This window comes from Thermobia domestica, chromosome 18, assembly GCF_964235325.1.
Source record: "Thermobia domestica chromosome 18, izTheDome1.hap1.1, whole genome shotgun sequence".
NCBI classification, from domain to species: domain Eukaryota; kingdom Metazoa; phylum Arthropoda; class Insecta; order Zygentoma; family Lepismatidae; genus Thermobia; species Thermobia domestica.
This window is the reverse complement of record NC_137471.1, coordinates 153,580,156-153,595,314: the sequence shown is the minus strand read 5'-3', so window position 1 is coordinate 153,595,314 and position 15,159 is coordinate 153,580,156. Positions and strand designations below refer to the sequence as shown.

General features: G+C 34.9%; 1 protein-coding gene across 1 annotated transcript; it reads left to right on the top strand.

The window, feature by feature from the left end:
• Nucleotides 1-2,966: 2,966 nt before the first annotated feature.
• LOC145674783 (uncharacterized) lies at nucleotides 2,967-14,904 on the top strand. The gene is made up of 2 exons (XM_081744990.1): nucleotides 2,967-3,729; nucleotides 12,490-14,904. The coding sequence occupies exons 1-2, from the start codon at nucleotides 3,365-3,367 to the stop codon at nucleotides 13,589-13,591; spliced, it is 1,467 nt and encodes a 488-aa protein (XP_081601116.1). The 5' UTR covers nucleotides 2,967-3,364; the 3' UTR covers nucleotides 13,592-14,904.
• The last annotated feature ends 255 nt before the right edge of the window (nucleotides 14,905-15,159 follow it).

Below are 15,159 nucleotides of genomic sequence, written 5' to 3'. Positions count from 1 at the left end.
CCTAGAAGTATATCATAATAAATGAAAATAAAGTAATTTGTCATACTTTTCTTATAATTTGGAAAATAAAATAAAGAACTGGAAATAAATTCCTTCCCGGAAATTGATATGCAAGAGAACAACCCGGGAATATTCCCGTTTTTTTACTTTCCTTTCCACCGTAAATATTCCAACTGCCTATCACTATTCTTAAATGAGTTGACATTGGTAAAAGTTAACATTTTACAAATAGAATAAACGAAAAAAATAACGAGTGCAATTTAATTTACGGTGGAAAACAATAATGATATCAAAACAAAAGTACAAAGAAAAGACACCAACCACTTTTCGTTCATTGTTATGCATATCATTATTATTATTATTATTATTATTATTATTATTATTAATAATAATAATAATAATAATAATAATATATAAAGTCAGTGGTAGCTCATGCCTTCAACATGTATACAACAGTGTCTTTAAACACATTATAAATTTCCAATGATCTTTGGCAAGGTCGGGCTTTATATTTGTGAAGAAGAAGAAGAAGAACTAATTTTTTCAATAAGCGATTTTTCTGTATCATATTAAAACCTGATCGTATATTTGATTGCAAGTACCGTCTATAATTGCCGGGAGAGTATCCATGAAATATCGAGTAGAGTGGCCGTTATGGCGAGTGCATCGTGCTTTGTGTGTCCTGTGATTAGTGATGGGCAGTGGGAATATTCCCGATGGGAAGGAATTTAAAAATGGGAATATTCCCGGGTTTTTTCCCTGGCCTATAAATTCCCGGGAAGGAATTTATTTCCATTTCTTTACTTTATCTTCCAAATTATAAGAACTATATGACTAATTACTTTATTTTAATATATTATAACTTAGTTCTAGGATTTAAAGAATTTGGAAGTTAAAATATTTAAGATTTTTTGACAGTACATTATATAACTAATAATATGTTTTTTTTAAGATCCATTTCCATTTGGACAAAAAGTAGAGTACTTGTTTAGTGTTGGGGACCAAAACTAGCAAAAAGTACGATGATTTACGGATTAAATGAGTCGATAGTGGTGTTCAAGTAGTCAAGAAAGTATCGAACACATTTTTTAGGGTGGTAAGGGATTTGTACAAACCGTAAAGGTAAGTCGAAATCATTTATTTGAGAAAAGAATGTGAATTGTTGGTAACGAAGATAGAGAACAACGTGTCCTGCGGGGCTCTAACCCGCCTTCCCTCACTGACGCTCGCTCGGCAATGCTGCCTAAATTTAATGTTGGTAACGTAATTTAACGTATGAAACCATAAAACAACCACATCGGAATAGAATATCGCAAAAAAAAGTAGGTGGAAAAGCTGGCCCCCAATGCTAAAGAACAGCCAAAATTAGCAAAGTAATAATTTACAAATGATGAAAAGGTACCATTTTGTAAAGTAATTTAGAATTATGTAGAAATACAGATGAAGTACTATTAATAAACCGTGAACCACCATTAGTAATAGACGTCGGTCTGTCTCCTCTCTCTGACTCGAATTTCTGAAGCGGTACTGGAACTTCTTTACATGTGAATTAACGTATGGAATTTTGAGAAATAGGAAGAATGAAAGCTCGTATATGGCAATGTTACGTGCTAAAATATAAAGATAAGTAAGCATCTTGCAAATTTTGTGAACATAAATATGTATGCGCAAATGTTGATAAATTGGTGAAACATGTATCTTCTAGCATTTACCCAATCTAAATAGTTTATAACATTTATAAATTTAATGTGTTTATAATATCAGCAATAGAGTCAAGTTGAGCAAACCCACTTACACATACATTTAAACTGTTACTATATGATTTTTTCACACATATTTAAATGATAGAACATATTGTAAATAAATTTACATGTATGCGCACTTTCTAAATATAATAAAGTGTTAATAAAGTAACATGGTACCGTTTAGAATATACATTTTAAAGAATCCTCTGTGGACAACAGTAATAATATGCTGTGAAATAAAAATTAATTCAACTTTGAAATCATAATATAGTAAAAGAATGCAATTTTCTTTCAGATCGAACATAAATTCCCGGATATATTACCATTTTGGGAATCTTTCCGGGAATATTCCCAGGGAATATTCCCGAAAGATATCTTCCCGGGAATTTACCCATCACTGCCTGTGATGACGAGAGTTGTGTGGGGTTTTCTATAAATATTTACTGAACTTACACGCTTTTTCTTTCCTTTACACGTTCATACATTCCCTCCTTTTTCTACACTTTTTCCCAGTCATTTTACACTCCTCAATTTTCTCTACCTCTTGTTCTGTTGAACTTGGCCTTCAGCCCTCTTTATCTGTTCGAAATTCTCTCCTTATTCTCATTTTTTCCTATTGTACCATACTTCTCTCCATAAAATCACAGAAGAAACAATTAAAGAGAAAGCGCAGAAAAAGTGGTATGAAGAAGATGTCAAGAAGAGCAGTTTGAAAGGAATATACACATATAAAAGGCGTTATGAGAAAATAAATTATATGAACAATGATTTGCGAAGCATTTTACTATTCAAAGCGAGGTCAGGGAGCCTTGAAACAGGGGTAAGATTGAAAAAAATTAAAGAAGTGAACGAAAAATGTCAATTATGTTTTAAAGAAGATGAAACATTAGAACACTTATTGTTAAAATGTGAAGAAACCCTAAAAATCAGGGAAAAATGGAAATGGATCGATGAAATGAAAAAGGAAGGAAATTTGGTTAAATTAGCTTGGAGGCTAGGTTTTAATGTAAATGGAAGGGAACTAAGTGAGAACGAAATAGAAAAAAACAAAGAAATTCTTGAATTCTGGTGGAAAAAGAAAATGGAAAACTTTAAATGAAAAAAGGGCAGTACTTACTTTCTCCTTTTTTCTTTTTTTCAGGAATCAAACTTCCGAAGAGAAGGAAGGAAAATACCTTGAAACTGAACGTGAACCTGAAATTTTACTTTTTCCCGATTGCGACACTTCTTTTTTCACGTATTTTCGCTTTATCATACTTACTACTTTCTATCTGTTTTATGACTTTGTACACATCTTGTTACTTTTTTTTATCATTTTTCAACTATTCTAATCTTTACATTTTACACGTTTAATTACCTTTCTAAATTGCCGATATTCTTGTTCAATACAGTGATAATGATACTATGCAAAAATTTTGTAATGCTTACTTCATATAAACAATCAAATACCGAGAGAGCAATTGTGGTTGATGAAGAAGAATAAGAGGAAGAAGAAGAAGATTGGAAATATAAAGTTGCTTTTGTGAATGTACTTGTAAATCATTTCTTTAATACTGGCAGCGAAAAATATAGGGGGAGTATAAGAACAGTGTGAAATTCTTATAATATTTCAGTGCACAATGGCTGGTAAGGCGTCTGTTAAGTCGGAATTGATGTGCAAAGAAGAAATTGCTTATGACTTACCTAGTGATGATCCTCTCGAAGGGCGAGGGTGGACATACGAACTAATGAATGACAACAAAGAGTTAATATTATCTACAACGGAACGAGATGTATCAGTGGACAAGGATAAAGCTATGTGCTCTTTGGATGTGAAACTAAACGTTGATAGGGTAAAACCAGAATTAGCACTAGAAAAAGATCCTGCATTTGAAAGTAATATAGAAACGCTAAGAAAAATTGTGGTTCAGGAGACTTGCGCGTCGTATTCTAATGACTCCCAACAATTAACAACAAAAAGTTTCAATTCAGTTCGGCCAGAAAGGTAATGTTCAATTTTTCATTAACTAATTGGCTCAGATTGATAATACGGTTACATGGTTTCGGAAATTTTGTTGGTTAAAAGCAATACTTCACGAGAAATATTTAGGTATGGGAGACATCATGAACGTAAGTTAGTAGCCTACAATTTGGAAATGACATGGCACACATAGACAAGCTGTATACCAAATAAAAATAATAACAAGATTGATACGATCCATACAATTCTTATGGAGTACATATCTTGATAAAATAATTATTTCTTTATTATTGGTTACACATTTCTCACTAATTGTTCACATACTTAAAATATGGGTGCTCGACGATATTGTTTTATTTATAAAGAGACTTATGTAAAATACCAAATAATGAGAATGGTAATAATCCTAAAATTTTACAAATGTAAACCTGTAATGTATTATATTCGAACATAAACTATGGACGTTTGTGATTTTATTTTGATTTAGCTCAAATGGGTCTAGCTTGATTTTTCCGGCTGGCTTCGAAAGACATAAGTAAAATACAAGATAAAGAATATTTTAACCAACAATGGATGTTCGTTATTTGTAGAGGTCCATACAACAGTCCATTTCATAACTGCGCTCATTTTTTCAAGGAAGTCGACTTTTTACATTCCCAGAAATCTTTTTTAGGGTATGGACCTGCATTTTTCAATATGGGATCACTTTAGGGGCTTGGTAGACGTACATAATATATGAATTATTGTAAAAACAACGCTAATCAGCATGTGCTAGATGACCGGTAAAAATAAGATTGCTTTGCAGATTAGGGCATTACGCAGAATGTGGGTAAACAAAGATAGCGCAAAATTCTGTATTTAGGATGACTTACATGTCTTACGTGTTGAATGTGTTCTTGTACGTTCCTAAGTATTTTATAGGTAACATGCTGAAATGCTTTCTTTGCTTGTATATTTGTGTTCCAAAGTAACACAGTACATTAGGGACGTAACTTCTTAATTATATGGATCCCTTCATTCCCAAACATTTTCATAGTTCCGTGTTATGATTTGCCACACTAAATTTTGATACTTCATTTCGCTTAGAGTGGTTACTAGCTACCTTGACAAGGGGTTACTTTGCACATCGGGCATTACTTCGCACAAAATATGAAGAGAGTTTCACAGTCCTCCGTCGGTAAAACCATGAACTGTATACACGAAGTTTAACTACCCCCTACGATAGAACATGTAACTTTATTATGGTGTTAATGTTGGGGTCAGCATCAGTTCTAATTACAGGGAGGCTTTGTTGTTGTAGTGGCGTGAAAAACAGTCACTGTAAGGACCGCCAAATTTTAAAAGAATTTCCGTCAATGTTAAGTCAGTTTCGTTATATTATACATTGTAACTTGCATTGTACAACGTAACTAATAACCATTTGAACATTTTAATACAAATAAATTAGTAAAACGGCGGTTAAGCCCTACGGAGAGCCATTCTGTGCGTAATTATTTGACAACACAGGTTGTAAGTCATTCATTAAAAATACAGATTAATGAATTGGATCCTAAAACCAACGGTGCGGACAATCTCTTACAGTTGAAGCTTGCAGGGTCCCTGACGATTCGAATGAATCGCTTCTACCCCAAGACCTTACATAGCACCCTAGTTGCATGCCTTCGGTATTCAAGTCATGACAAATCAGGGTTAATTTCCTAACCCCAATTGGGCTGTAAACTTTCAGGCTTTGAGGAGGCATTTTAAGAAAATAAATATAATGAAGAGGACGACAAGAAATACACCCTGGGAGGAGATTTAATGCAACAGCCTCACATTTCAATTTATCAATTTTTTAATCATTAGTATTACTTCAGGCCCGCTCGTACCTACAAAATTGGTAGGTTTGCAAATGTAACCTTTAAAGAACGCTAGCTAATACTTATGTGTGGCTTACTAGCAATTGCACTTATCGAGAATAAAGTCACATCCGAGAGAATTTGTCACAATAGTGAAACACAAGATAACAGTAATATTAACTTGTTCATTAAACATTATTGTTGTTCAGGGCCTACTCGTACGTAGCAATCTTAATATGTTCTCATAACATAAACCTTAGTTTTACCATATACTGCGTAACTGACGTAGGCACTCCGTACTATCGATACATCATAGTATCCGGTGTTTATCGTAATAAAGGGTTTCGTGGAATCGTAAACGTGCTTCCTTTTTCTCGAGATCGGTTTATGATTCCCGGCACAAGAATACAAGAGTAATTTTAAATATCAAAAAGAATAACATTTAATTTACTTTCTCTAAATGCAAATCAAAACTCTAATTATTTTCTATAAATTCAAATCAAAACTAATTATTATATCAAAATCTAAAATTCGAACATCAATTTTATTACTATTATACTTTTCTCTAATTATGACAAACATTAAAAGTTAGAACAAAATTTGGAAATTTTAGTCAATTGCCGAATCTGCATATTAGCTGGGACCCAACCAGGCGTCGGACTGGTTTCATCACTTTAATTTTATAACGAAAGTAGAAATGTCCCTAGGGGATGAACTATATTTTAACCTTCAACTCTTCTTAACTTATAATATCGCTTTCTCTGAAGTCAATTAACTTCTGTTATCATTAGTCACATTGAATGCACATTGACTTTTCATAGTAGACTGCATATATATATCGAACGACGAACAAATCAACGAGCAACTTTATCAAATTCAAGGTTGTTGTCAATTACTTTCAATATTATACTAAATTGTGTTTAACTTACAGTATTTTGACGGCGACTTGATCTTACATTACAAATTTCGCATATTTTCACATTATACAATCACAATCAGATGAAAAACTTCACTATCTGAAGAGCACATTTTTTAATTACCCAAATTTTAACTTTATGATTAATTGTAGTTATTACTAGTACTTCTCTAATTATGTTCGTAATTATATCTAATTGCCTAACATGTCTCTAAATGCTTGATTGTATGGGGAGAGTTAATGTTAATATAAACATAAAGGAGAATGATTAAAAACTCAAGCAAAATTTGATAATAAAATTTTATTATGAAGTATGGTTCCCAAAACTGGAAAGACCTGAAAAAAAAAATACAAAACTTAAACATCCTAATAATAATTCGATACTGAAAGTCCGCATCCAAAACGGGATAGCCATACTTTTCAATAGTGGTGCGGTATTATTACAATTTCAAAGTCCGAAATCGCGTTCTAAATCAATTACCTGTTTAAAATTTTCAATGCTGTCTTTCCTTTCCTTTCCACATTCATCTTTCATCTCCAAATGCTGTAAGGAAATCACAAAATATGACATCTAAGTAAACGTACCTGATTATAAGGCGATATTGTTGGTTTCTTGGACTGGTGCGTCAGTGGCGGTGGGCACACACTTTGATTCTGAAAAGTAACCTTCGAAATTCGGGGAAATAATCAAATAAATAAACAGTAATCCTTTTTTCATAATCTAAAAGTTTAAAAGTTCAAATTCGGTATTTCTGATTTCTCATTTCTTCCGGAGTTTAACCCGTGTTGGGGTGAAGTTCACGCTTTTTTGTGCTAAGATTTTAATTTTCCATCTGTGCCGGTTACGCTTGTAAGCTGTAATTTAGCACGGTTACGTGTACTTTTCCAGTTAGTTTGTTTAATTTCGGAACTTTTCTCCTTTTTACACCGTATTTACTAAACTTCCACTTAATGACACGCCTTCCTTTGCGACGTTTGGATTTACGCTGCATTGCGATACCTGCCATAAATTTCTTTTTAGATTTGCGCTTACTATTACTATATTTTGCCATGTAGTTTACTATACAATGTTCGTACGTGTTTTCGCTTAAGCTTTTTAGTGCTCTTCGGAGTCGATGTATACTTCTTCCGCATGTTTGACTCGAAATAACCTCGCCTACAGCTCGACTTTAATTTGCATGTAGTTCGTCTTTGACCGAGTTTAGTGCGTTGCGAATTACGCTTACCAAAGCACTTTCCTTTTATTCTCAACTTACTTCCTTCTGGACGCCTAATGTGTGGTTGTGCGTGCTGAGAATACGCTGTACGTGGAGGTCGACGCACATTGTTTTCATCATGAGCAATCAACTTGTCTACATTTTGTGTAGCACTACACTTAAATTTTCGCTTTTTACAATTTCGCAATAGTGAAGTACTAGCTTGAAAATTCAAACATTTCGGCAACTGAAAATTAATAAATGTTGCATCTGATGTACTGATATTGTCACGTCTGTTCATTATAATTCTACTGATTATGCTCCTCGAAATCGAGTTTACGTTAATAATGTATTAGGAAAACTCAACTGGGTATCATTGGCCATCTTATTTTTCTTCTTAACTTTGGTGTTACATTTCGGTTCTATAACGGAAATATACTTTCGACTGCGTGTGCTTTATTGGAAGTGTTACGCTTGTTTACGGTAAACATTTCCGACCGATATATTATGTACGAGACCTTCACTACGTAAAACAGAATTCGCTTGGCGGGCCTATTGTGAATTTGAAGTCGTTTCTTTCTACAATACTCAAACCTGATAAAGTCGGAATGGATTTGCAGCACTAAAATGCAACTTACGTTAGACATACACTGTTACAAAGGCAAATTTGAATTTGTTAATTCGCGCAAAACCATTTGCCTGCGACACCAAACCGATAACACTGTAACTTCGTTATCACACACAATCATCAATTGAAAACTCAAGCCTTCGCTGGCTTTCTCGAGAGGGCCGATACGCGCATCCTGAACGCTACCGCCTATCATGTGTGAAACATCTTTATCCCTTGCCGGCAAAACAATTTCATTAGAAACAATTTTTTAAAGGTACGCGTAACGATTCTACTTTTTTGCTATATCTACACTGCATATTTCGTTTTCCTGACTGTAATCGACTTTCTGGTTTATTTGGCACATGTCTTTCACAACTTGGGCTGGCTCGAATTCAAGACGGTTTCTTTTCCGCCTTGCACTTTTTTATTTTGTTGGTTTGCCTACACTCAATCTGTGCCGTTCGCATGTATTCATAGAACACAGTGAGACCTTTCTTTCATTCCGCTACACTTTTTTTAAACTCAGCAGTTACTGAATCAACATGATTGGCCGCGTTAACTAATTCAGAGAGTACTTCAGTTAAGGAATTATTGGCTACTTTCATATTAATACGTAAGCTGTCTGCTTTGGCATTCAATTCGCTCTTTCCTACGCTCCCAAATCGTTTCTGTTACAGGCTTTTGAAGTTCACCTACTGATTTATGTATTTTTTGTCCTAGGCATCCAATATTCATTACCATTTTTGAGCAATGGTTTGTAATTGTTTCTCTAATTCTTCTGTCAACATTGCTTGAAATTGTTCTAAAACACTAGCCTCCATATTGATATGAGATACGAGCAACTAATTCAAAGTACAAAATTATAAATGTCTGAGTTTAATACGAAAATAAGAAACATGCACTTAAAACATGAAACACTAAGAATTTTGATATTACGACCATTAACAACCAATCCTTCTTTTCACAACTCAGGTTTCATTTTGCGAAGTGCTTCAATATAAAATTAACACAGATATAAACTAGTACCATATATAAAATATTTTCTATAACTATTCTATCAGCCTTTGATTCCATTTTGTACTAATACACAATAACACATTCAGTAAGGCCATGTGATAATATTTGAAAAACAGTATCACGTGACAGTTTCTACACAATAACTGTGACTTCATCAGACTTCCCCTCCTTCTGGTTGCTGGGAGTTGGTCGTCACTTATATATACTGTCCGGAGATCAATTTTATTTAGGTTCCGCCCCTTCTTTCAAAAATAACACTTGTCTGGTTTTCACTTGCACTTTTTAGCTGCACACGTGTCCAATTAAAGGTTTACTTTTTTCCGCTGGATGCGTCCTGTCCTCTAATTATCCTTATTATCCTTGTTATTTTGTTTCTCTTTCTTTCTTCTTCCTTTTCATTCCTTCTTCTTTAAGCAGAATCTTCTCCCACTCCTTATTTATCGAGAACCCTGCATTCCAGTTCATTACCTTGCCTCCTGCTTTCATAATCTCTCTGGCTTCCTTCCATTTTCTCACCAAAGTCCTGTTCTCTACTTCTATGACCTCTGCTCCTTCCAACCCTATCCTGTGGTTCGTTTCTTTCTGATGCTTGTATATCGCATTGTTGTCCATTTTCAGTCTTACAACATCCTGGTGCTGCTTAATCCTTTTTTTGCATTTTTTTTGTTTCTCGTATGAAAATTTTGTTACACTCCTCGCATCCTACTCTATATATTACTCCCCCTTGATCTTTGTTCGCTATTGCTTTTCTCTTTTTTCTTCTGACTAGTTCAATTATTCTGCTTCCTCTTTTCCTGTACGTCCTAATTCCTGCTTTCCGAAACATTCTCTATATGTTCTCTGTTTGTTTGCACAGTTATTGTGTTGAAACTGTCACGTGATACTGTTTTCTTTTTACACATTATCACATAGCCTTGCTCAGTGTGTTATTGTGTATTAGTATTAAAACATTTACCCTTATTCATAAATGCACATGAAGGTGCATAGTGTAAAACATGTATGTATGTGTGTATACTCAATCAGCTGTTTGCTATCCACTCACATCTACATAGAATTAAAAATCAACAAGAAAAAATTTTATGAGCTAGATTAATCTCTCTGTTGCTCTCAAGGTCAAAACATATTTACTTAACTTACATGAAAAATCTACATTACTCAGTTCTTGTTTTTATCTATCACTCTGCTTTACTTTTAATTAATTGTGTTCGCAAGGACTGCCGCCGAGGATCTGATAGAAATTGATTGTCGACACTAGGCTAATCAGATCCAAACTCAACATGTTATCTGTATAACTAATGGTATTGTAAAAGCAGTTGTAGGAAGATTACTATAATTTAATCCGGAAAACGGTCGCCATGTGGTTGAAATCGTGTTTTTTGGTAGTTGTTAGGTTCTTGTAAATATAATCGTAATCTTCATATTGATTTTCGCCTTTTTCCCAAGATTTGTCACTTGTTTATTGCATTTATCCCAGCTTTGCTAAGGCAGTGTGACGTAATATTGAGATCTCAAATATTCAGTAATAGTAATAATAATAATAATAGTATAGGTAACAAATTCCGTATGAGAACACATTGTATTCAAGCCAGTAAAATAACCCGTAGCGTAAGCCATAAGTTACAAAATAGTCGGGATTGGAGAGAAGTGTCAGGACCAACAGCACATACCCTCTCGATACGTTCCCACAACTAGCTACATGTTATAACGGAAAGTTACCCTACAACTAGCCAAATGTTATAAAGGAAAATTAAATGTTATAACGGAAAGTTTCGAGGTAATTTTGGTGTAGAAAGTAGGGATTCTGAACTCACAAGAGCCGTAATTACAGTTGTTTTTAAGTAATGGTTATGCTGGCTAAACTACAGAAGATGTCGAAGGGGTTTCGGAAAAGGGGTTCCGTACCATCATGAGACACCTCTACAGCTACTCAAATTTAAACGAAAGATTTCCGCTAATATTTCGTGTAGAATATATTCTACTGTACGTTTTCAGGAAAAAAACTGTAAAAAAAAAAGAACTGAATATAATTGAAAACTAAAGCTTGTAATAAACTAACTTGTGAAGTTTGCAGATTTAATTAAAAAAACTTTGCTACAAAAATATATACACAGATCATAATTCCGTGAGCTCTGAAATCTTATCAAAATGATGTATAAGATTCAGTCTACAGGGCAATTGTTGCTTAAAGAGTGGCATACACTATTTCTAGAATCTAGATAAGATGAGAAATGTTTACGATAGTTTTGCTCTCGTCTCGATTCTCATCTCCAAAGCATGACTATAGTGTAAGTTAAACTTGTCCTGTCTCGAATTAAAATGTTTCATCCCGATTTTGTTTGGTTTGTTTTAGAATCGAGATGAGAAATTCGTCTTTTCATGGGCAACATTACACAAAACCGAAATATTTTATTTGCCTAATATCACGTTTCTGCTTGTAATGGTACGACCTGAGCGATAATAAGTTTTTAATTTTTAAATATTCATCGAGATAATTATTATTATGAGTATTACTCCTGAAAATTTGATAGTTCAAGTGCTGAAACAAACGAGTATTCAATATTTGAATGTAATGAAGCGTGTGTTATCTCCGATCTATTTCCATCAAAATTCCTAAAGTAAAAAAAAAAAAAAAGAAATGCTTGACGTGTATTTGATCGAAGAACCTCGAGATTACTGGTCAAGCCCCTAGACCACTGAACCACGATCACAACGCTGTAAATGATTCGTCTTTAGTCTTGTTACACTAAGTTTCTCTGCCTCAGCTTGGAAAGTTGTATGTAATTTTTTAAATGGTTTCAAAACGCCTTTCGTGTTCCTCTTATGATGATATAAGTGAATTACCTTCGGTACAGTTTCTATTAATACGTTGAGTTCTTCTTAAACCTTTGGATCGCAAGTTGTTTTTTTTTCTCCACACGAATCTACAGATAAGACAGATTTAATTCTCATACTGTGCATTTGTGTCAAGACAGCCGACAATACCTGGTCATAGGCTTATGTCCGCCACGATATAAATGATAGTTTAATTTGATATAGTGAAACAAACTACAGCAACTTATTTTGAGACAATAGTGATATGGTACTCCATTTCATATTTCTACAATATTTAATGTAATAAAACATGTTATATAGCGAATGATTACATGTTTTCTTGCTACTTAATCATTATCTCCATTTACATTTCATTGTTTGTTGAATTTGTTACAGGCGCGATAACATCTTTGCTTTCCACGGAGAAGGGAATACGCTTACTACATTAAATAAATCCATTTCTCATTCTTATGAAGAATCTGATACTTCGACGCAGTTTGGCAAAGGATTTCATCGATCACGTTTGACAAAAAATATGGTGACACGTGAAAGTGAAAAGCGTCATACGTCCCAAACTAATGATAAACGCTCTAGTCAAAGTTCAACTATGTCAAGTTGTGAGTTAGTGCATTCAGGTGAAAAATCTCACATATGTGGAGTATGTGGAAAGGAATTTAGAGTATCTTCAAGTTTGGCTACGCACATGGTGATTCATTCAGGAGGAAAACCGCACACGTGCCAAGAGTGTGGTAAGGCATTTAATCGATGTTCGACTTTGGCTAAACACATGTTAATCCACACAGGAAAAAAACCTCACACGTGCCAAGAGTGTGGTAAGGCATTTACTCGTCGTTCGACTTTGGCTACACACATGTTAATCCACACAGGAGAAAAACCTTACTTATGTCATGAGTGTGGTAAGGCATTTTATCGTCGTTCAAATTTGGCTACACACATGTTAATCCACACAGCAGAAAAACCTCACACGTGCCAAGAGTGTTGTAAGGCATTTACTCTACGTTCACATTTGGCTAGACACATGTTAATCCACAAAGGAGAAAAACCTCACACGTGCAAAGAGTGTGGTAAGGCATTTACTGGACGTTCAAATTTGGCTGATCACATGTTTATACACACAGGAGAAAAACCTCACACGTGCCAAGAGTGTGGTAAGGCATTTTATCGTCGTTCAAATTTGGCTACACACATGTTAATCCACACAGGAGAAAAACCTCACTTGTGCCAAGAGTGTGGTAGGGCATTTAATCATCGTTCGACTTTGGCTACACACATGTTAATGCACAGCGGAGAAAAACCTCACACGTGCCAAGAGTGTGGTAAGGCATTTAATCAACGTTCGGCTTTGGCTACACACATGTTAATCCATACAGGAGAAAAACCTTACTTATGCCATGAGTGTGGTAAGGCATTTTATCGTCGTTCAAATTTGGCTACACACATGTTAATCCACACAGCAGAAAAACCTCACATGTGCTAAGAGTGTGGTGAGGCATTTAGTAGACGTTCGACTTTGGCTAAACACATATTAGTCCGTACAGGAGGAAAACCTCACACGTTCCAAGAGTGTGGTAAGGCATTTACCCGTCGTTCATATTTGGATGTCGAGGTCCAGTTAGGCTGTACACATGGTAGTCTTTAGAGGAACAAAATATCACACATGCTACGAGTGTGACGGCGAATTTAAATATCGTTATGTTTGGTTGCATACATGTTAATCCATACAGGAAAAAGAGGTCACGTATGCTAAGAGTGTGGTTAGAAGTTTTATCGAAGTTCAACTCTGGCTACACATGTTAATATGCTTTAATATGCCCTCAGTGTGGTATGTCATTTGATAAACGTTGAAGGTTTGCTAGAGAAGTGTTAACCCACACAGCAGTAAAGCATCACACATGTCAAGAGTGTGGTAAGGCATTTAATCTACGTTCGAAATTGGCTACACATATGTGAATCCAAACAGTAGCAAAATCTCACCTTGCAAAAATACTGGAATAGAATTTATTCAACGTTCATACGTGCTGAGCCACACAGGGTCAAAACCTCACACGTGAGAGGTGTGGAAGACGATATAGTCTACGCTCAAACGTTGAAACGCAGTTGAACACAAGTCAGTCACGAAAGAGATGCAAAGATCTTAGCAAGGCGTTTACTCAAGGTTCACGTATTGCAAAGTAAATGATAATCCACAAAGGAGAAAAATCTCACAGGTGCGGAGAGTTTATATGATATGTCGTATTTTGTTGGACGAATAGAGATGATATAATCTACGCTGTTATTTTTACGATTGCTGTGGAAATTGTACTATCCCAAATTTATGCTTGAGTAGAATAGTCGACAAAGGGATATCATTTGTGTCTGAGGTTATTCCATGTCTAGTGTAGATCCTTATCTAAGCTGAAGTTAGTCACCAAAATGAGGAACTTTGTCACCTTCTGACAACATCTGGAAATGTTCGTGGCATCTTTCAAGTAAACTTAGAGCACTGTTCCTATATGGTCTGCAGAAACACCCGACAAAGACTGTTTTTGGACAGACTTTCCTCTGCTCGAATAGTTTCACACTCACGTACGAGATCATTCTGTGCTCTGCTGCCCCATTAATTTTAATACTACAAACAATCCACCTTTACGGTCTTATTTCTATATAGAGAATTGGTTGAGAAACGACATTCCACTGTTCCTTATTGATATTTTCAGACATGTTTCGCTCACCACTAAACAGCCATATTTACGGCACAGTCTGTAAAATTGTTTGTAACACTTTGTAAATTTTTGTAGTATAGTTTAAAGGTGGTTTTCTGTTTACTGCACTTTTGAGCAGCATTCTACTGTACATCACCACATTAAACGCAAAATATAAAACATTTCATTTGGCACACTTCTCTAGCGTGGGATCACGTTGTCCAAGTCACTCTCACTCTTTTCTTGCCATCTGAGTTGAACATTGTAAATTATTTTAATTGAGAGTTCTCTATCAATAAATGATAACGATATTTCACTGCATCTCCAACTGTCAAACGCAGACTCTAGCCGTAGCCGTACTACT

Coding starts and splice junctions, on each gene's coding strand:
- LOC145674783 (XM_081744990.1), top strand. CDS start 3,365: ATGGCTGGTAAGGCGTCTGTTAAGTCGGAATTGATGTGCAAAGAAGAA. Junction 3,730..12,489: donor AATTCAGTTCGGCCAGAAAG/GTAATGTTCAAT, acceptor AATTTGTTACAG/GCGCGATAACATCTTTGCTT.